This window comes from Lynx rufus, unplaced genomic scaffold (genome assembly GCF_022079265.1).
Source record: "Lynx rufus isolate CCGP_SWC_20201006 ecotype Redwood Valley unplaced genomic scaffold, mLynRuf1.p SCAF_2, whole genome shotgun sequence".
In the NCBI taxonomy this organism is placed as follows: Eukaryota; Metazoa; Chordata; class Mammalia; order Carnivora; family Felidae; genus Lynx; species Lynx rufus.
In genome coordinates, this window is record NW_025814834.1 from 193445719 (window position 1) to 193473655 (window position 27937).

Below are 27937 nucleotides of genomic sequence, written 5' to 3' on the forward strand. Positions count from 1 at the left end.
TATACACTGAGGCATCTCTGTCCTGGTTTTATTATAAATGAATTGTTCTGAGGAAGAAAGAAAAGGACTGAAGGATTGTTTCAAATCTTCTTTTCCTCTTCTTTCCCCCATTGCTAGGGTCTCAATCTGGCAATTTCCCCAAGGAGGCTACAGATGCATGTGGTGGGAGAGGATGAGAACCAGACTCCGGACAGCCAGGGGTTTGTTGGGGCATCCTGTATGGCTTTCCCCAGATAATTTTCTCCATATGCTTGGCTCCTGAATGATCCTTCCAGGCTCCTAAGGAGTCTGCATTTTGTGTTAGCATACAGGGCCAGAACCTCTGGGCTGAAGTCCCTGGAGCGCAGGTAAGAAGCTGTGACTGGCGCCTTAGAGACTGCATAAGGGATGGGACCCGGTTTTGAAGAGAAGGGTGAGGGGTAGTGGAGTGAGGACTCATTCTGAAATGAAAGGAGTCCTGGGTCTCTAAGCAGCTTCTAAAAATACCAACTCCCAACGCTGGGGGTGGAGGGGGAGGGGAAAATTGAGCGTGAGAAGAATGAAGATGGAAGGAGGTAGGGGTGTAAGAACGCTTCTTCAGGGAGATCTGATTTCAAAGACCCTACCTGCATCTAAGAACAGCTGGATGCCACACCTCCTTCTGCTTTCTCAGCGGGCTTCGATGTCCTGTGGTGTCCGAGCCTCAGCCCCTCCTGATGACCTTTCTTTTTACCGGCAAAGGATCCCAACTCTTCCCAGCCACTCCTCCTTCTTGCTGTCCAGCAAGTATGTCTGTGAGCAAGGGTGCATAAACACACACATACTAGATGCGCATGCGCACACACACACACACACACACACACACACGACACAGGAAGGGAGCTTCCAGTCTAGCTCAGAGGCTTGTAAGTGGCCAGTTGTCTACGATGCCAGCAATTTTCATTATTCATTATCTATTACCCCCAAGGAGGTATGGATTGTAGCAGAGACAGAGATTCACCCAGATATTTTCAGCACAGAGCATGGCACTCAGGGAGTGTTGGTTGAAAGGTAAGGAGCATATACATACACACAAAATGTACACTCAGGCCAGGCAGGTCATGGGGATACACGACTCATTAATTTTCAAGGGTTCTTCAGGCTGCTTTAGCCACCATAAAGGAGCGGTGTTGGGTCCCCCAAGAAAAGAGCTTTGAAAAGCCACAGGGTGGGTGGAGCTTTCTCTGCTCAAGTTCAGCCCAGATGGTGGCGCTCAATAGCCGCCTCCCTCGTCCTGGAGGGCTCCAGCCCTTCCCACCACCAACGCCTTAAACCCTCAGCTTGCACATAAATGACCTTCACTAGATAGAGGTCGTGTTCCACGTTTCCTTGCAGCTTCCCCAGCGCTGGCTGAACTCCGCGAGGATTGCTCCGCCTCTTTCGCAGACCCCTGGGAGTCCCTGCCGCTGAGCTCCTTCCCAGTCCCCTGGGATGGGCGGAGAGGGATTATCAAGGCGGGGGGGGGGGGGGGAACTCCAGGCTCTGAGCAGACTGGGGAAAAGGGTAGTTGTGCAGAGTGCTGCCTGTGTCCTGGCAGCAAGAGCAGGAACCTGAGGAACGGATCGTTCATGCAAAATTTACCACCGCCCCATCCTGGCGTCCACATGGTTTCCCAACCTCGGAAGCGCTGCTGGTAGGGTGGGACTCCGTCTCCCACTTTGCTCTCCTTTCTAGAGTAGCTCCCAGGGTCAGCCTTAGCCCCTTCCTCCTGCCGGTGTGTGTGTGTGTGTGTGTGTGTGTGTGTGTGTGTGTTGTGTGAGGAGGGCGGGGAGAGAAGAGGGCAGGACTGAGCCATAAGACACCAGGAGCCTCAGACACAGGAAGAAGCCAAGGGCTTGTAGATAGAGGAGCTCCCTAGAGCTTGGGGTCGGGACATCAGGCTTCAAAACCCCTTGAAAGTCCTGGGAACAAGGGAGCTTCCAGCCTAGCTCAGAGGCTGCAAGTGTCGCGGCCTCCCCGAGGTTCGCCCCTCTTTAAGCCACGCCCACATTGTCTACTTCTCGGGAATGAGAGGCTAAGGTTTTGCGCTCTGGACCTTCGTCGCCGGCTCATCCTCCTCCCCAGGAGCCAGACCAGCGTTCAGCGCTACCCACCCCCACGTTTGGAGATTGGCGGGACCCCTTCCTTCCCCCCTCCATTTCGCCGTTCCGCCCCTGGCCTATGAAACTCCACCCCTCCACCTTCTGCTGGCGGGGATTGGTGGACTTCCCGCGGCGGTGCCTAGTGATTGGCCCCCATGGATGACGGTAACCAGCGAGATCCCGCCCCCAGAAGGAGCTAGGGTCTGGGGGCACTGCTCAGCGGTGCTGGGGCTGGCGCGGCTTGAGCCGCCGCCGCACTGACAGCTCGGTCTGCGGACCATGGAGACCGGTGCGGGCCCACATCCGTTGCGCCTGTTCGTCTGCCTGATGCCGCTCTGTCTGGCGTTGCTTTTGGGACCAGGGAGGCCCGGGATCGCCGAGGAAGGTGAGGAAACTGGTGGCTGTTCTTGGAGCTTGGAATGCCAAAAGATAGGAGGCTGGAGAACTGGGGGTCTGAGGGAAGGAATCGTATAGAGAGACTGGAGTCTGTATTGGGGTTTGAGGCAAGCGGGCAGCGGGAAGCAAAGAACTAAAGAGGCAGAGAAAAAGGTAGCTAAGCAAAGGTAGCTAAGGACATCGGGCTGGAGACCTGGAAGGCTGGGAAGGAAAGAGACCAGGAATCGTGAGAGCCAGAGGCGGCGGTTCAGGTGCCGGTGAGACGGACAGGCTGAGCGATTGGAGGTGGGAGGTGTGGGGGCAGGGAGATGAAGAGAGCAGAGGAGACAGGGAGGTGTGGAGGTGAGATCGAAGTACGGGACGACGGGATGGAGCCCGAACCGCGAGGCAGGAGGTGGAGCGCTGGTAGGGGAGGGATGGCTGGGTCCGGGAGTAGCCCGACGTGCTGGCGAGGGAGCTGTCCGCAGTGCTGAATTTGGAGCGCAGACTACCCGAAGCGGTCCGCGCTGTTGGGCTTGGAGCTGCCTGCGGTACCAGGGCTCGCGCCTTGCCTCTGGATCTGGGGGAGCCGTACACTCAACTGAATCCAGAGGCGTAATACCCAGGTGTAGAATCCTGAGGAGCTGGAATCTAAAGCGCTGACCGGGGGGTTGGGGCGCTGGATCTCTGACGCCAATATGCAATTCCGATGTGCTGTCGGTTATAACAAAATCAGGAAGCTGTCGGTGGTCCTGCTTATTGTCACTGATGCCTCTGGAGCCAACCCTCTTAGAGACCCTCACCTTGGAGCCCCACCCCCTTGCTTAAGCTCTAGATTTGTAATCTTCCAAGACTTCAAGATGGCCTGGGCTCCTGTCTCTGAGCTGCTGCTGTGCTATCCAGACCAATGCTTCTTTGGGACCGATACTAAGAGCAGGAGAGAAGAAATTTTCATTTCTCCTGCTGCTGGCAGAGTCCACTCATTTTCCCCAGAGCCCCTAAGAGTCAAACTAAAAAGGTTCTAGTCTCTTCCATCCCTGGTGGCTTCAGACCTCAGATGAGCCCCTGAGTATGAATGAATTCAGGATGTATGCAGAAATCCTCTAATATGCTCACTTTCTGTCTCTTCTTGACATGCAGTTATAATTTAGGGAGCCTAGAAGGCGGAAAGGGGGGCTCACTGACACCACCACTCCTTTCTTAGAGCCAATGTTAAGAGTACTTCCATGAACTCTGGCAGGCTGAATAATGACTCCCCAAATATGTCCACATCCTAATTCATCCCCAAAACCAATCAATCTTATTCTAAATGCAAAAGACTTTGCAGATGTGGTTAGGGATCCTGAGATGGGGAGATTATCCTGGATTATTTGGATGGCCCCAATGTAATCACAAGGGTCCTTACAAGAGGGAAGCAGAAGGAGTCAGTGAGGGAAGGCAACTTGATCACAGAAGGACTGGAGTGAAGCACTTTGAAGATGGCGGAGGATGCCACAAGCCAAGGAATCCAGGTGGCCACTAGAAGCTGAAAAACTCAAGGAAATGGATTCTCCCCTCTGAACCTACAGATGGAACCAGTCCTGCTGACAGCCCAACTTTAACCAATGAAATTGATTTTTAACTTCTGACCTCCAGAACTATAAGAGAATAAATAAGTAATTGATACTTGAAGCCACAGAGTTTGTGATGATTTGTTACAGCAACCACAGGAAACTGCTACAGGCTCCTTGCCTAATTGTTGTGGCTACCTCTTTCTGGACTCAAGCTACTCACACCCCACGCCTTCATGGGAAAGTACGGGGTGGGAAAAATTTGTCTCTGCTCCCTCAGCAAATTTACAACGAACTCACAAAAGCGTCCCTCCCACCTTCCTGACCTTCTGACTTTCTGACATCTCTGTTCTTCCTCTCCCTAGTCATCCTCCTGGATTCCAAAGCCTCCCAGGCTGAGTTGGGCTGGACTGCACTGCCAAGTAATGGAGTAAGTGTAACCTTTCTCTCCCTCTCCCAGGAATCTTCTGGTGGTCTGAGACTCAATTCCTTAGCTCTTTGTGGTTACAGCAGATCAAAATGCTCCTCAGAGCACGTGATCTCCAGCGGCACTGGCTTCAAGCCAGAGTGGCCTATTAGAAAACGTTGAGTCTTCAGTCAGTCTAAGAAGAAAAGAAAAAAAAAAGAGAGATAGTGAGGGGAAAACCGACTGTGTCTAGCAACAGAAATGTGTCATCTAGATGAGCCAATGCTGGACAGTGTCTTGCACATAGCAGGTCCTCCAAGCAGTGTTGCTGATTGATGGATTGACAGAAGGAGCAAGATTTAAAATCCTGAAAGTGGCTTAGAAACTTGGTGGGGGTGGGCAGATGTGGCTGTATGACTGCAGCCTGGTCCCCGTGTGGGCACCTGGTGGAGAGCCGGGAGACTTCAGACACTATTCCCAGCTCTGCTGTTAATTCGATGTTCATATCCAGTCAAATCACTCTTTCTGGAGCCTCAGTTTCCCGACCTATAAAATTAAGGGTTGGACTCTTTGTCTCCAACGTTTCTCCCAGCTCTGCATCTTATAATTTCAGGGGGATGGGGTGTGTGTGGAATGCGAGATGATGGGGAAGGGGTTTTTCAGCTTTAGACACCACCAGGGCTTCACCTCCTGGGGGCGCCTTGGCTCTGAGCTTCCCACATCTTTGTTCTCCTCCCCAGTGGGAGGAGATCAGCGGCGTGGACGAGCATGACCGTCCGATCCGCACATACCAGGTGTGCAACGTGCTGGAGCCCAACCAGGACAACTGGTTGCAAACTGGCTGGATCAGCCGTGGCCGCGGGCAGCGCATCTTCGTGGAGCTGCAGTTCACACTGCGCGACTGCAGCAGCATCCCGGGCGCCGCGGGCACCTGCAAGGAGACTTTCAACGTCTACTACCTGGAAACAGAGGCTGACCTGGGCCGCGGGCGTCCCCGCCCAGGTGGCAGCCGGCCCCGCAAGATCGATACAATCGCTGCAGATGAGAGCTTCACGCAGGGCGACCTGGGAGAGCGCAAGATGAAGCTGAACACAGAGGTGCGCGAGATCGGTCCGCTCAGCCGGCGGGGTTTCCACCTGGCCTTTCAGGACGTGGGCGCATGCGTTGCGCTGGTCTCTGTGCGCGTCTACTACAAGCAGTGCCGCGCGACGGTGCGGGGCCTGGCGGCGTTCCCAGCCACCGCAGCTGAGAGTGCCTTCTCCACGCTGGTGGAGGTGACGGGAACGTGCGTGGCGCACTCAGAAGGGGAGCCCGGCAGCCCCCCGCGCATGCACTGTGGCGCTGATGGTGAATGGCTGGTGCCCGTGGGCCGCTGCAGCTGCAGTGCGGGATTCCAGGAACGTGGTGACATCTGTGAAGGTATTCAGCGGACGAGGGGGCGTGGCGTGGGGGCGTAGCGCGCAGGTGGCAATTGGGAGAGAGTGTGCCGTAGACCAAAGAGGCAGGAGGAGGAGTGGAGCAGCTGTGGGCTGTGGAGCCCAGAGCCCTGACCTTCTGTGGAGCTTTCCAGCGGGTCCAGCCAGGCCCACTGAACGAAGTTACGAGGAGGTGAATTTGACTCCATATAAGGGGGCATTAGGGGCTTATATTTCAGGCACTACGATAAGCACCTCGCAAAGGATGTCTCATTTATTCTTGGCAATAAAGTAAGTCACCAGTATCCCTATTTCACAGATGAGGAAACGGAGGCTCAGAGAGATTAGCACCTCGCTTGCAAAGTTAGTAAATGGGGAACAAGGGTTCGAACCAGATTTGCCCAACTGCCAAGTTCTTTCTATTACGCCATGCTGCCTCCCGTATGCATAAAGAAAAATGATACAGCAGCCCAACTCTACTAGCTATGGACTAGGGGGATTGGTTACATTATAGTGAGCTCCCTGTCACTGATAATATGCAAGTCAGGGTCTGGCAGGGGATTCTTGAGCTGGAGAGAAAGACTGAGAGGTTGTGCTAGATGACTAGTAAGATCCCACCCAACTCTTCGAACTGTGAGTCAAAGTGCCCCCTGAGGGAGACCCTTCATGTGGGGGCTCTGTTGGGTTCTCAGGTCTGTGTGGGCACCGGGCCAGACCTCTCCTTTTCTCCCCTATCTGTGGCTCTGAGGACTGAGGGTAAAGATGGGGTATGGATGTGTACCCTTAGTGTAGACAGATCAAGAGAGGCTTCTGCTAAGCCACGTCCTTTTCTGGGTGCCAGGACAACAGAAATGAGTCAGAGATAGTCTCAACTCTTCAGAAGCTCTATAGATGGAAAACATAAAAATTGAAAAATCACAAGGTGATATGTGATCCAATGGAGGGATTAATATAGAGGTGGGAAGACAGAGGAGGAAATGACTCAACTTAATGTCACTCCTTTGTTCAACTGTCCATTCGATATGAGTTGAGAACTTGCCAAGTGCATGTAGGGAGGGTTTATTATATATATTTAGATGAATGTCACCATCTCTTTCCTGGTGGGAACTTATGGATTAGTAAGGGACTTGGAGGCACGAACCTTCCTGAACTCTCCAAGTAGGGTTAGGATCCACTTCTGTTCTCCAGCACCCACTGCAACCTCTACTTGTTGCTTAAACAAAATTAAGTACAGTTGACTGCAATCTCTGTTTCTGCACTTACCCCATGCTACGTAGTGATCTACTTGTGTGTGTTTCCACCACTGGACTAGTGACTGACTTCAGGCAATGGTTGTATCACATTTTAGCAGCCCCAGTATCCATAACAGGATGTGGTAAGTGCCCCATGGAAATGTATTGAGTGAAGGAGTGGTAACCATAGGGTGTGATACATATCAACAGAGAATTGAGGAAGCCTGGAGAAGGGAGAACCCAAATCTAAGCATGGAGAGAGACAGTGAGAAGGCCTTTCTTCCAGGCAAATAAAAGCATTCTGACTTAAGAGACTGTCTGCAGAAGCATGGAGGCAGGAGGGAATGTAGCATGAGTGGGGCTGGGGGCAGAGGGCATTTGGGGGTGTGAGGGCTGATGGGGCTGGGGAGGGGCAGGAACAAATCATGAAGGGCCTTGAACTTTAGGATAAAGTGCTGAGACTATATGCTGTTGACCAATGGGGAGGCTTTGAAGCAGGGGTCTGACATGTTCAGATTTGTATTTTCAAAAGATCACTCAAGCCGTAATTACAAAGAAAGAATTGAGGAAGGAAGGATTAAGGGGTAGAAAATAAGAAAGATGGGACAACAGTCCAGGAGAAAGAACGCATGGTTTGAAGTGAGACAGTAGCAGAGGTCATTGAGAGATGAGGATGGATGTGACAGCCTCCACAGCACTTGGTGACCATGTGACACAGGAGAAAAGAAGAGTCCTTTTTGATTCATTTACTTCTGGGGGATTGGATGGACAGAGGATCATTTGCTGGGGTAGAGATCACAGGACATCGATGGACACCGAATCTGTGGTGTCTGGGATGCATCAAGTGGAGGTAGCTAGAAAGTGAGTCTGGAGCTCAGCAACAGAGAGATAGAGAGAGAGAGATTGAGAGAGAGAGAGAGAGAGAGAGAGAGAGAGAGAGAGAGAGAGAGAGAGAGAGAGATACTACTTGAAGCTGTGGGTACGGTTGGGACAGACCAGGCGAGGTAAGAAGCAAGAGGGCCAATGATGAAGCCTCATAGAACAGCGGTATTTAAGGGTTTAAGGGGGAGTAGGAGAATCAAAGCCCATAAAAAAGGACCTTGAGGGAGAATCAGAGGCTGGGGAAGATCTAGGAGAGTGTTATTTTTGGCAGCCAAGGGAGGCGGAGGGGTCCAGGAGGGAACGGCTTATAGTGTTGGTGAGCAGTCAGGTAAGGTGAGGTTTGGACAATGTCCACCTGGTGGCCCTGGCCAAAGCAGTTTCTGTTGAGTAACAGAGAGAGAGACCAGGCTGCCAGGAGGCTGGGGGATGAAGGAAGTTGGGGAGCTAGAGTAGGGAACACACGCAAAGTCTCTGGGAGGCTGGATTGGAAAGGGGAGGAGAGGGAGGTGGTATCTTGAGGAAGACATTGGGTTGAGAGGAGATTTTGACTGATATGCTGAGGGAAGGAGCCAGTGGGGCACCAAGCAGGGGGTGGTGGGAGTGGTCTGCCCCAGGGGGGATGTATTTTATTACTGACATGGCTTAGAATTGCTGACACTTGTTGCTAACCAAGATCGGGCCATGTTTTCGTCAGTTTCATTGTTTTTTAATACTCCGTACATCGTGCCCTTCCTGCCTGCACCCCAAATGGACCACTTTTACCGCTCCATTCCTCTGTTCTGTCACCGGGAGGAAGCAGTAGAGAAGGAGCAATGTAAGAAGTAGGAACCATATGAGTGATGGAAGATAGTCTGGGAGGAGGAGAAGGGGGCAGGACCCAGAGTGAAGGAGGAGGGGCTGGAGGCCTCCAACAGGAGGTGGCTCATCCTTTCCTCTAGGTCTAGAAGGAACGGGGAGAAGAAAGATGGGTGTGGAGGGAGGTTCGCCGGTTTGACGGCCGGACATTGAGGGACTTACCAACTGACAGCCTCTCTTCTCCTTGTGACGTGGGAGGAAGGCATCTGCACCAGTGGACAGTAGGATCCTGGTCTGTTTCATTCACTCTGTCTCTAGATCCTAGCTCCAGAGCACCTGACTCATAGTAGATGCTAAAAAAAAAAAATCATCCAATGAATGGATCAGGGTCTGGAGGAGGGGGTTTGGATACACATTCTGGGCAATCTCACACACACACACACACACACACACACACACACACACACACACGCTCAGGAACCCAGTCCTCCTTCTGACTTAAGCTGAGACCAGACAAAAAGCCACTTGTAATGGTATCATCTCTGCCTTGGGGAATGGGGAGCTGGGGAGGGTGCCAGGGAGAGGTTCATAAGCGAGGTTTTTTTTTTTTTTTCCTGTTTCTTCTCTTTCTTATTTATTTATTTTTTCATTTATTTTTATTTTTTTTTTTTATTTTTTTTATTTTTTTTTAATTTTTTTTTTTCAACGTTTATTTATTTTTGGGACAGAGAGAGACAGAGCATGAACGGGGGAGGGGCAGAGAGAGAGGGAGACACAGAATCGGAAACAGGCTCCAGGCTCTGAGCCATCAGCCCAGAGCCTGACGCGGGGCTCGAACTCACGGACCGCGAGATCGTGACCTGGCTGAAGTCGGACGCTCAACCGACTGCGCCACCCAGGCGCCCCCATTTATTTTTATTTTTTAAGGGAGTTATTATTTTGAACTGGGGTCTGGAGAAACATAGGAGTTTGCCAAGGAAAAGGGCTGTGAGACATTACAGGACAAGAGCCAGAGGTGTGAAACGAAGAGTTCAGTGTGGCAAGGGCGGGGTGGTTGGCATTGGGGAGGTGCTGGCAGGTTTTAAGAAGGGAAGTGAAATGCTCAGGTTTGTGTTCAGAAAGTGAAGGCCTTCCAGTGCCTTCTACAGCTGAGTACAGAGCCTTCTCTAAAGGTAGACCGATGTGGAGGGGATAGAACCAAGATGTTCTCTCTCCCTTTTGTTTCTCTCTTTTATTTACCCTCTCCCGGTCACTAGGGTTTTGGGGGGTGGGGGAGATCAGGGTGTACAACCTGAGTCTTCCAATCTCTGTGGGAGTGCCCTGGAGCAGGGGGACCTAAGCAAATATTCTCTAAGGCTCCCCCGGGCACACAGAGACCCTGTGGTGGGGTGGCAGGAGAGGGGGGTTACAGACAGGGAGGCTCATATGGACTAAATATAAGGAAGCCCTTTCTCAGCAGAGGCAGCTTCAGAAGAAGGTGGGCTCCCCATTTCTGAGCAGAGACTGTGGCTACTTCTAGGAAAGGTGCCGGAGCACCGGGCCGGCGGGAGTTGAACTAGGTGATCTCTGACATTTGCCTCTGACCTTGATGAAGACAGGGAGGGGCCCGCAGTCAAGAGGCTCTCATGAGTCTGAGCCTCCACACAAACCTCCTCTAAACAGAGTCTGTCAAAGTAGAGATAACCACCTCGGTCTCCGTTGGGACACACATCTCTGGGACAGTGGATGTCCCAAACACGCAGAGAAAGGGAGCCCCTGGTACTTTTCCCTACTGCTGGGAGATCCTGACGACAGATCTCCACTCTGACCTCACAACAGAGGTGGGCAGGCCAAGGTTATCATCCCCACTTGACTGATGGTTTCTTGAGGCCAGAGAGGCATAGAAAGGGGCAGAGCTAACACTGGAACCCAGGCCATCCGAGTCCCAGCGGGGGTTGCCGTTGGTCACCAACCCACCATGTTAGTGAGTGCCATGCTCTGCTCTGAAGGCAGATTATTTCCAAAGCCTCTGAAGCTTCACAGGCCCTGCCCAAAGCTGTGTTGCCCAGGACTCAGCAAGGTGGAACCTCCAAAGCCTAAGCCTTCCAGATAACGAGAAACCCGCAGCTTACTCCCCTCTTCTCCCAGACAGGCTGAAAATCCTTCCTGAGGGCTAGTCTGCATCCCCTCTGTTGTACTGTGTGTGTCTTCTTGGGGTTGGAGAGCAGCCAGCCTTCCGGAACCAGCTAAAGTAGCAAGAAGGCCTGGTGGGTGCAGGGAGGGAGGTGAGAACCACCCAGAAGCTGAGAGGAGGGCCAGGAGCCACTGCCTCCCTGCCACCTGGCCCAGCTGGTGAGACATTTTTTCGAGTGGGCGTTCAGCCGTTTCCACTTCAGGCCTGTGACGGAGGAACAGTAATTACTACCACTGTTGTGTACGTGTTGTCTGTGCCGGGCTAAGCGGCTTACACTTCACCTCAGTTAATCCTCCAACAACCTTTTTGAGGTGGGTGTTCTACCCGAGGCTCAGAGAGGTCAACCAATTTGCCCAAGGCCAACAGCAAGTAAGTGGTAAACAACCCAGGCGCAAACCCAGGTTGTTCGGATATAAAGAGCCTGTGCTCTTAACAACCTGCATTCTGGGTGAGCCCGGAGAAGTGACAGAAGCAAAGTAAGTAACTGGGGAGGGTGTCCAGACCAAAAGTAGAGAAACTTCACCTTCCTTCAGTCTACTCTCACCCTCCGCCCCCAGCCCCCACACCTGGCTGGCTCCACTTTCAAACTGGAACCAAGTGCATCAGTTGAGGATTTGTGATGCCACGAACCCCCGATGGTAGTGGTGGGAGGATGGGCTCTGACAACAGTGAGTGTGTGTGTCACTGTAAGTGTGTGGGTGTCTGTCCTTGGGTAGCTGTGAAATACCCCTTGGAGGCACCTCTCTTCTGGGCTCACATCAAGACTGGAGAGTTTGGCTTATTTTCTTCCAGTGGGCATTAATTAGGGCAGCATGGTGCGGGCTCCGAAAGCTGTCTGCTTGGGCTGGAATCCCACCATTTACTAGCTGTGGGTCATTGGGCGAGTTACTGAACCTCTCTGAGCCTTAGTTCCCTCATTTAAAAAGATGACGATAAAGGACGCACCTCACAGACTGTTGGGAGGATTAAACGAATTACTAAAGGTAAAACGCTAGTGTTCTGCACACATTAAGCGCTCGCTAAGGATTAGGTAGCCCTGGGTTACGTCGGGAGCTGCCATCCCACGCGGCTGTTACTGGACTAGCTGAGACTCCCTTCCGGGCACAGTTCCCGGACTTAAAGTCACCCTAATGGGGCAGGCAGGAAGGTGGGGGGAGAGACACGCTGTGGAGGAGACCCCTCCTCACGTGGCTCCGCCCCGCAGCCTGTCCCCCAGGGTTTTACAAGTTGTCCTCGCGCCGGCCGCTCTGCTCCCCGTGCCCAGAGCACAGCCGGGCCCTGGAAAACGCCTCCACGTTCTGCGTGTGCCAGGACAGCTACGCGCGCTCGCCCACCGACCCGCCGTCGGCCTCCTGCACCCGTGAGTGCCCCTCCGGAAGGCGTTCGCAGAGGGGGAGGGGGGAGTCAATAAAGGCGTGGGGGAGGGGTTGCTGAGGGCAGGGGGCTCCGCACTGGTGAGCGTGGGAAGGGCGTGGGGGCCACGACCCGGACGGACGGCGGGGTGGAGGGAGGGGAGCCGGGGGTGGGGATGGGGCCCGGGCCTTGGGTGGGAAGAACCAGGGCAAGAGTCCAGAGGACGGAGGGATGAGGCCGGCTTCTCGTGGAGTGGACCACCCCCCCCCACGCCCTCACCTCACCCTGCGCCCGGGCCAGAGGGGGGCTCCCGCCCCTCACACTCAGCGCTGCGCCCCGCACCCCCATCCTCGTCCGCCCGCTCGCTAACCTCCTCCCACCTCCCTGGCCCTCCCCCCACTCACTGGCCCCCACGTCCCCTTCCGTCTCTCCCCCATCAATGGCCTCACTTACCCCCCAGTCCCTCCCCCCCCACCTCCACGCCCCTTCTGCCCCCCCCTCACTAACCTCCCCCCCCCCCCCCGCCCCGGCTCGCTCCGCCCCCCAGGGCCGCCGTCGGCGCCGCGGGACCTGCAGTACAGCCTGAGCCGCTCGCCGCTGGCGCTGAGGCTGCGCTGGCTGCCGCCCGCCGACTCGGGCGGCCGCTCGGACGTCACGTACTCGCTGCTGTGCCTGCGCTGCGGCCGCGAGGGCCCGGCGGGCGCGTGCGAGCCGTGCGGGCCGCGCGTGGCCTTCGTGCCGCGCCAGGCCGGGCTGCGGGAGCGCGCCGCCACGCTGCTCCACCTGCGGCCCGGGGCGCGCTACACGGTGCGCGTGGCGGCGCTCAACGGCGTGTCGGGCCCGGCTGCCGCCGCGGGAGCCACCTACGCGCAGGTCACCGTGTCCACCGGGCCCGGGGGTAAGGCCACCCGCGCCCCTCTCCGCTTAGAGCGGGCTCCCCGCGTCTCCCCCGGAGGCGAGGCCCCCACCGACGTCCCTGACGGCGGGGACCCCCCGCAGACCGCCAGCCCTGCCCGAGGGCCCCGGGGGAGGGACTGAGGACGCGGGTGACGCGGTGCCGCCGGGCCAGAGCGGTTGCGGGCGTTTCCGGGAGTCCGCGGGAGGCAGTGGGCGCCCCTGCTCCCGACCTCGCAGAGAGCCTGGCACCGCACCCAGCTCGCGGCTGCCCTGCCTCTCATCTCCCGCGGGAAAGAGCGGAGAGCCTCGCCACCTTTTGCTGTCCCTTTTCAAAAAATTCAGCAGGAAGGGCAGAGTCGTCTCTCCTCCTTTACTGTCTCAGAAAGAGGGGTTCTGTCGTGTTGTTCCCCCCCCCCCCGCCCCCAGCCCGCAGCCTCCATCCCTGCAGCATCGGTCACCCTCTTTCCTGGTCCCGGAGAAGAGCAAGGAAGCACTTAGGGTCAGACCGTAGGGACGATAGAAGTCATTAGTCAACACGGAGCGGTCACATTTCTGAGTCTGGACTAGAGAGGAGTAAATGATGACCTACACTCCTTTTAGGCTACACCATCCCCACTCTCGAAAATTACTTTTACTTGTCTTTCACCCAGCTGGGGTGCACCTTCGCGCAATCCTTCAAGTACCCTTTGCAAGAAAGTGCGTGTGGTTTCTGAGCCTTTTCATACCTGAGATTTGATTGGTTTGTGACTCGACTTCCCCGTCTTCTAGCAGTTGTATTGCAGAGAAGTCTGAGGCCAGGGTGATTTTTATTCTTGTGTAAGTAGCGTGTGTGTGTGTGTGTGTGTGTGTGTGTGTGTGTGTGTGTGTGTGTGATTCTTTCACCTACTAGTGAAAATAAAACTTGACCAATATTGAACTCTTTCCATTGAGTTTGGCTGCTACATAGTAAAACTTGTGATCTGCACACATTTTTTTGGTATTCCTGGGGAATACTTTTTTTCAGTTATTGCTTTGACTAGAATTTCTGATAGCTTCCAATATCTCTCTTAAGAATCTCTCTAAGCCTTAGGTTGTACATCCATTTTCTGATTCTCAAATCTTGTCACTCGCTTTATCATTTTTAGCTCTTAATCCATTTTCTCTGCCTTTTGGGAGAGATTTCCAATTTGTCTGGTTTTTTGGAATAACAGTTTTGCTCTGTTTTTTACTATCTCGATTATGACTTAACATTTGTTATTCCATTTACATGTAAAAAATCAATATTGAGAAAGAAAAAAGCACCCATAATCCTATTACCCAGAGATATACAACTATTAATATCTTGGAGTGTATCCTTCCACATTTTTTTCTTATCTCTCTATCCATATCTAGAACTATCTACTATAAAATCCCTTTTGTATAATATATGTGATATGAGATTTTTATCTGGTATTTCATATTAACATCCTATTTTGATATAGATGGATTTAAAAATCGTGTTGAGATACTGTTTCCTTTTATTAATAAAAATACTAAGCTTCCACTGATTGAATGCTGCTCTGTGTTTGGTGCTGGAACTTGCAATATGATTTTCTACATTCATTCGTTTAAATGGAATGGTAATCATCTTTCAGTTTTTAAAATATTTAAGTAATCTCTACACCCAATGTGGGGCTCGAACTCACAACCCAGAGTGAGTCACTGGCTCTTCCGACTGAACCAGCCAGGCGCCCCTAATCATCTTTCAAATGAGGAAGCTGGGGCCTAAGAGGACAAGTGAATTGTCTAAAGTCACCCAGCTAGTAAGTAGACACACATCTTTGAACTCAGGTCTGTCAACCACCAGAGCTCCCCATGCTTTTAGCCCCTTGGCCATAGAATGTTTTCACTTAAAAAAAAATTTTTTTTTAATGTTTATCTATTTTTGAGAGGCCAAAACCGAGTGTGAGTGGGGGAGGGGCAGAGAGAGAGGGAGACACAGAATCTGAAGCAGGCACCAGGTTCCGAGCTGTCAGCGCAGAGCCTGATGTGGGGTCTGAACTCAGGAACCACAAAATCGTGACCTGAGCCGAAGTTGGACGCTTAACCCACTGAGCCACCTAGGTGCCCCAGAATGCTTTCGTTTTTTATTGAACTTAAAAAAAAAATCAGGAATGTTAATTTTATAAAATGCTTCTTCAGCATCTTTCAAGATGACCAAATGTTTTTTCTCCTTTGAGCTGTTGGCATGATGAATTCTATTCATGGATTTTTCAGTGTGAGCTCTTTTTGCACTCCTAGATTATACCCTACTGTATGTGAGTGTATTATTCTTCTAATATTTTGCTGAATTCATTTGCTTATATTTTAATATTTTTCCGTGTACATTTATAAGAGAGATTAGTGCTTTTTTTATTGTGTTCTTTGTCAAGTTTTAGCATTTGTCAAGTTTTGCCGGCTTTGGAAAAGGCATCAGAAAAAAACTTCTTTTTCTCTGCTCTGGAACAATTTAAATAGCATAATTATCATTCTTTGAAGGCATGCAAAACTGCTTTTGGGGGCCTGCACTTTCTTTGGGGGAAACTTTAATGATATTCCCAATCTTTTCCATACTTCTTGAATGAGTTTTGTTAATTTGTGTTTTCGTAGCAAATATTTTGATATTTTTCTAATTCAGTAGCCTAGAGACATACGTTTTAAATTTTTTTTTTCAACGTTTATTTATTTTTGGGACAGAGAGAGACAGAGCATGAACGGGGGAGGGGCAGAGAGAGAGGGAGACACAGAATCGGAAACAGGCTCCAGGCTCTGAGCCATCAGCCCAGAGCCTGACACGGGGCTCGAACTCACGGACCGCGAGATCGTGACCTGGCTGAAGTCGGACGCTTAACCGACTGCGCCACCCAGGCGCCCCTAGAGACATACGTTTTAAAACTTTCCTCAGTATCTGTGTAACTGTGCTTTTTCTTTCTTCATGTCATGTGCTTGTGATTTCTTTTTAATTAATTATCCTTGCTGGAAGTTTATTTTACTGGTTATGACAATCAGTTCTTGAATTAATCAATTCCAGTGTTCTGTACTTTTGTCATTTATTTTATGATTTTATCTTTATTAACACCACCCTCTTGCTTTCCTGAAGCCTTTTTTTTAGATGAGTTCAGTGCTTAGTTTTAATATTTTAAGCCTATGAATTTTCCTCTGAGTATAACTTTGGTCACATCCAGTATGTTTTTATACATCATACATCTCATTAGTATTGTCACTTTTTTTGGAGATACTTACATGCCCTAAAATTTCACATACCTTTTGAAGTATACAATTTGGTGCTTTTTCATATATTCACATGGTTGTGCAGCCCACATTTTCATCACCCCCAAAAGAAACCCATTAATAGTTACTCTCTCCATTCCTCCTGCCCTGTCTAGCACCCTCTAACCACTAATCTATTTTCTGTCTCTATAGATTTGATTATTCTGGGCATTTCAGGCACATGGAATTATACAACATGTGAGTTTTTGTGTCTGCCTTTTTTGTCTGTTTAGCATAATGTTTTCAAGGTTTGTCCATGTATCAGTATATTATTCCTTTATATGGCTGAGTAATATTCCATTGTATACCACACTTTTGTTTATCCATGCATCAGTTTATGGACTTGGGGCTGTGTCTGCTTTTTGGCTATCATGACTAATGCTGCTATGCATATCCATGTACATGTTTTTGTAAAAACATGTTTTCACTGTTTTTGAGTGTCTGTGTAGGAGTGAAATCGCTAGGTCATGTGATGTTATAGACTGAATTGCGTCTTCCCCAAATTCATAATGCTGAAGCCCCAACTCCCAATGTGACTGTGTTTGGAGATAGGGCCTTTAAAGAAGTAAGTAAGTTTAACAAGATGTTAAGGACGGGGCCCTGGTCCCATAGGACTGGTGTTCTTACAGAAGAGGAAGACACCAGAGCTGCTCTGTGCACACAAAAGAAAGGCCAGGAGAGGACACAGCAAGAAACGGTGTCTGTAGGTCAGGAGGAGAAACTCTACCAGAGTACTATGGACACAAACCTGTAAGCATCTTGGGGCGCCTGGGTGGCTCAGTCAGTTAAGCGTCCGACTTTGGCTCAAGTTATGATCTCACAGTTTGTGGGTTTGAGCCCAGCCTCGGGCTCTGTGCTGACAGCTCAGAGCCTGAAGCCTGCTTCAGATTATGTGTCTCCCTCTCACTGCCCCTTCCCTGCTCACACTCTGTCTCTCTCTCTCTCTCTCTCAAAAGTAAATAAACATTAAAATTTTTTTAAAAAATTGTTAAAAACAAATCTGTAAGCATCTTGATCTGGGATTTCCAGCCTCTAGAACTGAGACGTACGGTTGGCTTTTTATCTTCTTCTGGAACTAATTAACTTTTTGTGGATCTGCCAAACTGTTTTCCAAAGCAGCAGCGCCATTTTACCTTCCCGCCAGCGGTGTGCAAGGGTTCCAGTCTCTCCACATCCTCACCCACACTTGTTACTGGTTTTGTTGATTACCACCACCCTAGGGGATGTGAAGCAGTATCTCCCTGTGGTTTGGATTTGCATTTCTTTAATGACTAGAGATGCTGAACATCTCTTCATATGCTGGGTTTTCTTTTTGCCAATGAGTTATGAGCTACTTAAAAAATTATATATATATATATATATATATATATATATATATATATATATTCTGGGTATTAGACCTTTGTATTCGTTTTCTAGGACTTTTGTAACAAAGTACTGAAAATCAGGTGACTTAAAACAAATTTCTTGTCTCACACTTCTGGAAGGTACAAGTCAGAAATCAACGGGTCAGCAGGGCTATGCTCTCTCTGCTCCGGAAGAGGATCCTTCCTTGCTTCTAGCCTCCTGTTTGCTGGCAGTCCTTGGTCTTCCTTGGCTTGTAGATGCCTGTTCCAGGCACATGACTCTTCTCCCTGTGTGTCTTCATATTGTCTCCCCTCTGTGAGTGTCTGTCTCTGTGTCCAAATTTCCATAAGGACATCGTTCATATTGGATTAGGGCCAACTTGAACGACCCCATTTTAACTTGAATCTCACTGTGAAGACCCTATTTCCAAAAGAAGTCACATTGTAGAGGTACTGGGGGCTAGGACCTCAACATATCTTTGTGGGGGGGACACAGTGCAACACATAACAACCCCCATCAAATATATGATTTACAAAGATTTTCTCCTACTCTGTGGGTTGTCGGTCACTTTTTGAAAAAGAAAATCAAGGTATAATTGACATATAACCTAATGTCTGTTTCTGTTACAACGTAATGAGTCGTATTTGTATAGATCGTGAAACGAGCACCACAGTAAGTCTAGTAAACTTCCATCACCACACGTGGTTACACATTTTTTTCTTGTGATGAGACATTTTGAGGCCTACTCTCGTAGCAAATTTCAAATATACAGCATAGTATCGGTAACGATAGTCACCATGCTGTACATTACACTCCCAGGACTTCCTTATTTTATAACTGGAAGTTTGTGTCTTTTGACCCCCTTCCCCTGTTTTGCCCAGCTCCCCGTCATGCCTCCGGCAGACACCTTTCACTTTGAGTCGTGCCTTTTGAAGCTCCAGGTTTTAAATTTTGATGAAGTCTTTGGTTGCCTGTGCCTGTGGTTTCATATCTAAGAAACCACTGCCTGGTTCAAGGTCATGGAGATTTAGACCTGTGTTTTCTTCTAGTATTGTAGTTTTGCCTAGATTTATTTTAGAGAACGTGTTTTCATTTCTGGACGATTTGCTTTTCTTCTGTTTCTGATTTTACTGCTCCATGCTTAGAGAAAGAGGTTTGCACAGCTTTTCCTTTTTTAAGTAGTTCTTGAGTTTTCTTTGTTGTCGAAGATATGGTAAACATTTTAACTATTTCCTGGCTACCCTACAGCATTGTGTATTATTTTTGTTCCGTAGTTTTTCTCTCGCTTTTTCCATATATAAATGAAACACATTATTCAATTCTGTTTCTTCTTATTGTCTGCTTGGTGTTTCCATTCTGCTTGTGATTTTGTTAAAATTCCTTGTATTTGCAGTGCATTTTCTTTTTTTTTTTTTTAATGTTTATTTATTTTTGAGAGAGACAGACTGTGAGCAGGGTAGGGGCAGAGAGAGAGGGAGACACAGAATTGGAAGCAGGCTCCAGGCTCTGCGCTGTCAGTAAAGAGACCCACGGGGGGCTCGAACCCGTGAACGGTGAGATCATGACCTGAGCCGAAGTCAGACACTTAACCCACTGAGCCACCCAGGTGCCCCTGCGGTGCATTTTCTTTTAAATGTTTCAGTTTTCTGGGGCGCCTGGGTGGCTCAGTCAGTTGAGCGTCCGACTTCGGCTCGGGTCACGATCTCACGGTCCGTGAGTTCGAGCCCCACGTTAGGCTCTGGGCTGATGGCTCAGAGCCTGGAGCCTGCTTCCGATTCTGTGTCTCCCTCTCTCTCTGCCCCTCCCCCGTTCATGCTCTGTCTCTCTCTGTCTCAAAAATAAATAAATGTTAAAAAAATTTTTTTTAAATATTTCAGTTTTCCTAATGCACACGTAGTTTCCCCACAGGCCTCCTTGCTTACCTCCTCTGCTTTTACCTCGCCTCATCTTTTTTCTTTTTCTTCTCTGCCTGTTGTTCCTTCATGGTCTTCTGCTCCCATTTTGCGGAGGCTGTGTTTTCTTTCATCTTCTCGAGGATGCCAGACAGTCGCCTTTCTTGTTTCTCTGTCACACTAAATCCCTCTTAAGAAGCTGCGCCTCCTGAATCTTCAGAAATAATATTACCATTCATTTATTCTGAAATGTTTTTCTCACATGCCTGATGTTTTTGGCATTTTCTCTTTCCTTGTTCTTGAACAAGGAGATGGCTGGTGTTTGCCAAAAAACCCCATGTGTGAATTGCCCTCTGGGTTGGTTTGTAAGGCTTTTCAGCTGCAAGTAACAGTAAATCTCAACCCAGCTGATGTTTCGCTGAAAATGATTTCTCAGCGTACCTAAGAGTGGAGTCAGAGCATGGTTATTTCAGCAGCTCATCGGGGTCCTCAAGGACCCAGGTTCTTTGTGTCTTTCTACTGTGCTATGCCACTCCTTGTCACATAGGCTGGCTCCCTCATGGTGGCAGGTTGGATGCAGTAGCTCCAGACATCACATCCTTACCATCCAGAGCAGAAGAAAAGGACTGTTTCTTTCGTGTAGGTATCATTTTAAGAACAAGAAACCTTTTCCAGAGTCCGTCCTCCCCTTAGCTGCTTTCTCCTTACATCAGCCAGAACTGGATGATAAGCCCGACCGCAGTCATTGGCACAGGAAGTGAGTCCACACAGCTGTCTTAGAACAATCGGAATTACAGGGGGAGACAGTAGACCCTGAATCAGAAGTTGGGCTCCACAGGCCAGGAAGGGGGGACATGGCTGTTGAATAGTTTTCCACTCTCGGTGGTCTCGGTGGTCTCGGTCCCCCGTGCTGGCTGGATTTCATCACAGATCCACCTACAGCAGGAGAGGGCATTGGGCTCGGTTTTGAGCTCCGGTCTCAGGATCTGTCAGGCTTTCATCTAACGTATCTCTGTGGGTCTGAAATGGAACCGTCGCCTACCTCTGTATGGCCGTCTAATGCTTTCAACAAATGTAGCTCCAAAACACGACATTCCTGGCCTCTTCCTATCTCTGCTGTCCATCCGTATCTGCAAGGGTCTGTGCCATCCTGGGACGTTTTCTCTCTCCTCTCCCCTTGAACCCACGTCTCTTCTGACAGCTGTCATCTCCCAGTGGATTTAGGCCGAGAGGCACTCCTGGGGGATACGGAAGGACACTTTTCCTCCAAAGCAACCAAGCAGGAGAGTGATGGCTGTGCATTGTCCTGTTGACAAAGACCTTGCCTTTTTGTAAGGGTCAGACAGTGGGAGGAGGGATTAAAAAATCTTTCAGGTTATTTTTAGGATGGGAGACCGTGTCACTCTGTGGGCAGCATAGCCTGGGGCTTCACGACAATTGCACTTTTCAGTCCCGTTCCACCGGCTTTCTCATAGGTGGAGTGGCATATCTCCCCCATTCTGGCATTCAGCTGTCTAGACTAGCTTACGTTGATGTTCTGAGTTTTCAACTCTTTCTGTACCTTTCTGTTTTCATCAGAATTGGGAAGAGACTGCAGGTGGGGGCTGCTAGATGGTTACCATTTAAAACCGGAAGCCATGTTCATGCACTTTTCAAAGAGTGAGCTGCATGGGCCCTGTCCCATAGCCACCTGGTATCTACTTCCCCTCAATCCCCCAAAGTCACCAGGAGCCTCCACATTGTTAAAGCCAGAGGGCGCTTTGAATCCTAGTCTCACCCTGTCCTTTCTCAGCAAATGATACTGCCAACCGCTGGCTCTTCTAGTTAGTAAAGTTGCATGGAGCGCTTGCTCCGTGTCAGATATTGTACTAAGCTCCTCATATACATCACTTTATAAAATTCTTACAGCGAGCCTAATGAGGTCAGAATTGTTTCCATTCTACACATGAGGAAACTGAGTCTCTTGCTCATGGACTGGAAGCTAATAACCAGAAGACTCAGGAGGGAACCTTCTTAAATGTTCTCTTCCCTGGGCTTCTGTGATCTCATTTGCTCCTGGCTTTCCTGCTCTCTCTCTGGCTCGTCGTGTTCAAGCTCCTCTTCCTTAACCTGCCTCTTAAATTAAATGTATGTTTCCTAAAAGCTTTTCTTTCTCTCTTTCTGTGCCTCCTCCTGGGAAGCTTCATCCAGTCCCCTTCTGATGGCTCTTGGGTCTCCATCTCATTTCCAGATACCTTTTGTGAGTCCTGAAACCACCTATATAGCTGCCTTTCCAGCATCTTCTCTCGGAAGTGTGTGTGTGTCGTGAGAACACTTAAGATGTCTCTTAGCAATTTCCACGTATACAATACGATATTGTTATTTTTAAAGATTTTTTTAAAAATGTTTTTATTTATTTTTGAGACAGAGAGAGACAGAGCATGAGCAGGGGAGGAATAGAGAGAGAGGGAGACACAGAATCTGAAGCAGGCCCCAGGCTCCTAGCTGTCAGCACAGAGCCCGACGCGGGGCTTGAACCACGAACTGTGAGATCATGACCTGAGCCGAAGTCGGATGCTTAACCGACTAAGCCACCCAGGCGCCCCTAAGATTTATTTTTTAATTTTTATTATTTAATTATTTTGAGAGAGAGAGCGTGAGCGGAGAAGGGACAGAGAGAGAGGAAGAGAGAGAATCCCAAGCAGGCTCTGCACTGTCATCACAGAGCCCGATGTGGGGCTCGAACCCACAAACTGTGAGATCATGACCTGAGCCGAGATCAGGAGTCAGAAGCTTAATGGACTGAGCCACCCAGGTGCCCCTACAATACAGTACTGTTGACTATAGTCACCATGCTGTACATTAGATCTCTAGAACTTATTCGTCTTCTCACTGAAAGTTTGTACCCTTTGACCAACGTCTCCCATTTCCCCAGCTCCTAGCCCTTGGCAACCACCAATCGACTCTGTTTCTATGAATGTAGGTTTTTTAGATTCCACATATAAGTGAGATCATGCAGTATTTGTCTTTGTCTTTCTTCTTTCACGTAACATAATGCCCTCAAGGTTCACCCATGTTTTTGCTGATGGCACAATTTCTTTTTTTATGGGCTGAATAACATCCCTTTATATACATCATTTTCTTTTCTTTATTCATTCATCCATCAACAGACACTTAAGTTATTTCCATATCTTGGCTATTGTGAATAATGTTGCAATGAACATGAGAATGCAGATGTCTCTTCGAGATAGTGATTTAATTTTCTTGGGATGTATACTCAGCAGTGGGATTGTTGGATCATAGGGTAGTTCTATTCTTAATTTTTTGGAAAACCTCCGTGCTGTTTTCCATAATGGCTGCACCAATTTATATTCCCACCAACAATGCACAGGATTCCAGTTTCTCCACATCCAACACTTGTTATTTTCTGTTTTGTTTTGTTTTTGACAGTAGCCATCCTCACAGATCTGAGATGGTATCTCATTGTGGTTTTGACTGGTGTTTTCCTGATGATTAGTGATTTTAGACATCTTTTCATGTGCTTATCGGTGATTGGTCTGTCTTCTTCGGAGAAATGTCTATCCAAATTCCCTCCCCATTTTAAATTGGGTTATTTGTAGGTTTGTTGTTGTTGAATTGCAGGAGTTCTTTATATATTCTGGATATTAACGCCTTATCAGATATATGATTAACAAATATTTTTTTTTCCATTTCATAGGTTGCCTTTCATTTTGGTGATTGTTCCCATTACTGTGAGGATGTTTTTAAGTTTGGTGGGATCCCATTTGTCTATGTTTGCTTTCATTTCCTGTGCTTTTGGTGTCACATCTGAGAAATCATTGCCAAATCTAATGGCATGAAGCTTCCCTGTATGTTTCCTCCTGGGAGTTTATGGTTTCAGGTCTTACATTTAGGTCTGTAATTAATTTCATGTTAAATTTTGTATGTGGTATCAGGTAAGGATCCAACCTCATTCTTTCGTTCGCATGTGGACAATTAGTTTTCCCAGCACTGTTGGGTGCAAAGACTGTCCCTTCCCCATTGGGTGGGCCTGGAACCCCTATCGAAAATCATTTCATCATATCTGTGAGGGTTTATTTCTGGGCTCTCTATTCTGTTCAGTTGGCCCGCATTTCTGTCTTTTTACCAGTACCAAACTGTTTGGATTATGGTGGCTTTGCAGTGTTTTGAAGTCAGAGTGTGAGGCCTCCAGCCTTGTTTTTCTTAAGATCATGTTGCTATTCATGGTCCTTTGATTTTCCGTATCAATTTTAGGATTTCTTTTCTATTTCTGCAAAAAACAATTTTGTTGCAAATTGAATTGGATTTGTAAGTCGCTTTGGATAGCCTGGACATTTTAACAATATTAAGTTTTCCACTCCATAAACACGATGTCTTTCCATTTATTTGTATCTTCTTTAATTTCTTTCAGCGATGTTTTCTGATTTTCGGTGTACAAGTCTTTCACTCCTTTGGTTAACTTTATTCCTAAATATTTTATAATTTTTTGCTGCAATTGTTAATGGGATTGTTTTCTTAATTTCCTGTTCAGATTGTTCGTGGTTAATATGTAGAAATGGGACTGATTTTGCATGTTGACGGTGTATCCTGCAACTTTGTTGTATTCGTCTAGTAATTTTAACAGGGTCTTGTGGAAGTTTTAGGATTTTCTACATAGAGGGTTATGTCACCTGTGGACTGAAATAATTTTACTTCTTTCTTTCCAATCTGAATGCCTTTTCTTTCTTTCTCTTGCCTAAGCTCTCTGGTTAGGACTTCAGTACTATGTTAATTAGAAGTGTTAAGAGTGGACATCCTTGCCTTGATCCTGATCTTCAAGGAAAAGCTTTCAGTTTTCCACCATTGAGTATGTTCGCTGGGGCTTTCTCACATATGGTCTTTATTATATTGAGGTAGTTTCCTGCGATTCCTAGTGTGTGCCGAGCGGATTGACTCTTAACCAGACCGTTAGAAGAGTTAAGTAGGTGGTCTTCCTGCTCCTATGCTTTTTAATGCCTCCAAACCACAGAAAGTGTAGAAAGAACCTGGGGTGTTAGAACCAGCCACCACTAGTGCAGCTGGAATGCAGGGGGTGGGCAAGAATCAGGTGGCTTGGCGCTTCGCTCGAAGAGACAGGGAAGCTGAGACCTGTAAGGTGAGAGCGGGCTCCCCTCTGGTCCTAAGACAACTCAGGCCCCGCCCCTCAGGAGCTTCTGGCCCCGCCCCGCCCGTCTGGCCCCACCCCCACCCTGCATGCCCCGCCCTTCCAGCCCCCGCCCTGCCCCACAGTGGGTTCCCATCGAGAACCGAGTGTTCCTTACTTTCAGCGCCCTGGGAGGAGGATGAGATCCGGAGGGACCGAGTGGAGCCCCAGAGTGTGTCCCTGTCGTGGCGGGAGCCTATCCCTGCCGGAGCTCCCGGGGCTAACGGCACGGAGTACGAGATCCGATACTACGAGAAGGTGAGGTGAGGTCTGGGCGGGACCTGAGGCTGCATTCCGGGCTGTGGTCCTTTTCTTCACAACCTCCTCGAGGCAAAAGCCCTTCTTACTTTCCTTGTGAACACATCCACCGGCCTCCTAAGTGGCTTTTGCCAGGCCTGAGTTTCTTCCTATCCCCCCCCTCGACTCCGTGCATGGACCCCACTGCTCGTCGGCTGTCCCCTTCCCTGCCCCTCACTGGTCATCAGCTCCATTGTCACCACTTTTGCCTAGTGTTTGCAGTTCACTAAGAGCTTTCTCTAGGGACTCATTTCCATCTTGTGTGGCCGGACCATATGCAATTTGCAGCCCTCTTTAAGAAAAAGAAGGCTGAAGTACCATACTCTTTCAAAATTTACAAATTGACCTACATTGGTAGGTCAGGTGGTCTGCTGGGGCTTGACCATGTGCTGGTCAATGTTTAACGCCCCGCTCTCCGGAACAATGAGTGTATGAGTTACCCTGACAATTTTACTATAGAAAAGATGTGTCATATGTCGTTTACAAGGAATAAGGAAAGATACACAGCTTCTCCATATTGTAAACCCCGCATAGCCAATTGATTCTTACAGGATGCTTTTGCTGATTTTTGCTAACTTCTTGTATCTGTTGTCAATCAATAGTCGCAGTTCAACCTCGATTTGCCAAGTGGAGATATATCCCGATCCACTGTCTCCTTCCTCCTTGAATGTATTGTCTTTAAACGTGATATGTAATCTGCTGTTAAACTGCTTCTCACCTTGGTGCAAATCTTATTCCTTCAAGCGAAACCTTGCTTTCATCTTCAGCACTTAATGTGTCAGAGCTTCACTCACTCCTGAGTGACTCAGGGGACTTCTTGGCTGAGTCAGATAATAGTTTTTGAATACTAGAAGTCTACCGAGAGCTGTGAGTTTGGGGTTGGGGGGGTTGGTGAACACAAAGGAGGAGGAACTCCTGAGTCACGGCTGGGCCATCTAGGGGATGGGGTGCCGTGGACTGAAAAGGGGGAGCAGAATCGAGGTAAGAGGATGAGTTTGATTTGGCCCATGCAGTGTTCAGGGGGCCTCTGGGACATCCAGGTGGGCTTGCAGGTCTGCAGCTCAAGGGAGAGGCCTGGCGCTGGACAGAGAGTTGGGGCCCTTTCTGCATGGGGCTAGGAGCTGAATGAAGCCAGGGGCCAGAAGAGATGGCCTAGGAGGACAGGGAGGGTGGGAAGAGGGGACAGGACAGGGCTCTAAGGAACCCTGACATTTGGGAGATGGCAGAGAAGGACACTGGGAAGGAGCTGGGCCGTGCAGTAGAGTCCAGAAGCTGAGCTGGCAGATGCTCCAGGCCCTTAGGGGGGTGTGAATTTGCTGGGAACAAAAAGCCTTGAAAAGAGGGTCCTGTGCAAGAGGGGCTCTGTTTGAAAGGCTTCAAGGGCGTCGCCTGGAACCCAGTGACCACAAATCTGGGAGGCACAGTGCTCCTTATCTACACTCTGCTCTCTGGGTGCCGGTCCCGCGTCCTCTGCAGAGGGGCTTTGCTCAGGGCATATCACAGCTGCCTGGGTTGACAGCCTTGCCTCTTTCTTCCACCCGGGCCCTAGCCTGCCCGGCTCAGAAGGGCCACAGCCCTTGCCTCACTGTCTTTCAGTGGCTCATTCAAATACCTGGAAGGGAGATTCTGATTGGCCCGGTTTGGGTCAGCGTCTGCCCCATTCCTGAATACCATGGTCAAAGAACTGGGCCACATGATATCGGGAGGCTGTGGTTGTGGCAGGGGCTGTAATAAGGTGGCAGGGGCTGGGGACAGAGACAAAATGATGACAGCATCTCCGATAGACCCCATTCTCAGACATGTTGGGGGGCAGCATGATATAGAGATAAAGCACGGGACCTGAAGGAATCAAGAAGGTGTCGTCCTGCCCCTTCCTTGATGTGACTGTCACCTATAAAAGATGGAAACACTGTTGTGAGGACTTAGGTAGTCAGGCCTCTAAAGAGTCTGCATAGCAGCTGGCAGCAAGCTGACCCTCACTCCATGACAGCTGTTGCTGTCCCCACTGTCCAGTGGGGGCCTCAGGCAAGTCTGTCTACCCCTCTGCCCCCGATTCCTTATCTGTGAATCCATGCCTTGCAGGACATTGTGAAAACCAGATGACAAAGAGGAGGAAAATCTTTGTGAGCCGGCAAGGGCCGGGCAGGTGTCAGGGTTCAGTTTCTTCTTCTTTCCTCTGTGACATCAGGCCCTGCTTACCCTCTGGACTTCCAGGCCCTGATGTCCATCCCCAAGAAGGAGGATCTAGCATCTTCTCTAAAGTTTCTCTTACTGTTCTTCGCCACAAGTACCACTGAGCCCAGGTGGGGACTTGCGTGGAGAGAGGGGTTGGAGAAGCTGTGGAAGAAACGGATGGAGCCCTCCCCAGACTGTCGGAGTCAGCTTCTTCCGCCTGGTCCCTGCTCACCTGAGGGCTCTTCTCCCTTCTCCGCCTCCCCACTCCTTTCCCCTGTCATTCTCCAAGGAGCGTGGGTCTGGCCCTGGGTCCAGGCCTCACTTCTTGGTCCTTCCTCAGGGTCAGAGTGAGCAGACTTACTCCACGGTGAAGACAGGGGCACCCGCGGTCACTGTCACCAACCTGAAGCCGGCTACCCGCTACGTCTTTCAGATCCGGGCGGCTTCCCCGGGGCCCTCCTGGGAGACTCAGAGCTTCAATCCCTCCATTGAAGTGCAGACCCCAGGGGAGGGTAAGTGATGTGTGTATGTGGAAAGGGCTCTGGGCAGAGAAAACTCAGGCATGGGGCTGGGGCAGGGGGACAGACTGGGGAGGGGGTG

General features: G+C 49.6%; 1 protein-coding gene across 1 annotated transcript in view; it reads left to right on the forward strand.

The window, feature by feature from the left end:
- Window positions 1-2378: 2378 nt before the first annotated feature.
- The window catches only part of EPHA10 (EPH receptor A10), a 37053-nt gene continuing 11494 nt past the window's right edge, over window positions 2379-27937 (forward strand). Inside the window, exons 1-7 of the mRNA XM_047085748.1 lie at window positions 2379-2484; window positions 4390-4454; window positions 5171-5849; window positions 12132-12287; window positions 12828-13178; window positions 24990-25123; window positions 27678-27849. Of these exons, the coding sequence (XP_046941704.1) occupies window positions 2379-2484; window positions 4390-4454; window positions 5171-5849; window positions 12132-12287; window positions 12828-13178; window positions 24990-25123; window positions 27678-27849 (1663 nt within the window). The remainder of the gene's footprint in view (window positions 2485-4389; window positions 4455-5170; window positions 5850-12131; window positions 12288-12827; window positions 13179-24989; window positions 25124-27677; window positions 27850-27937) is intronic.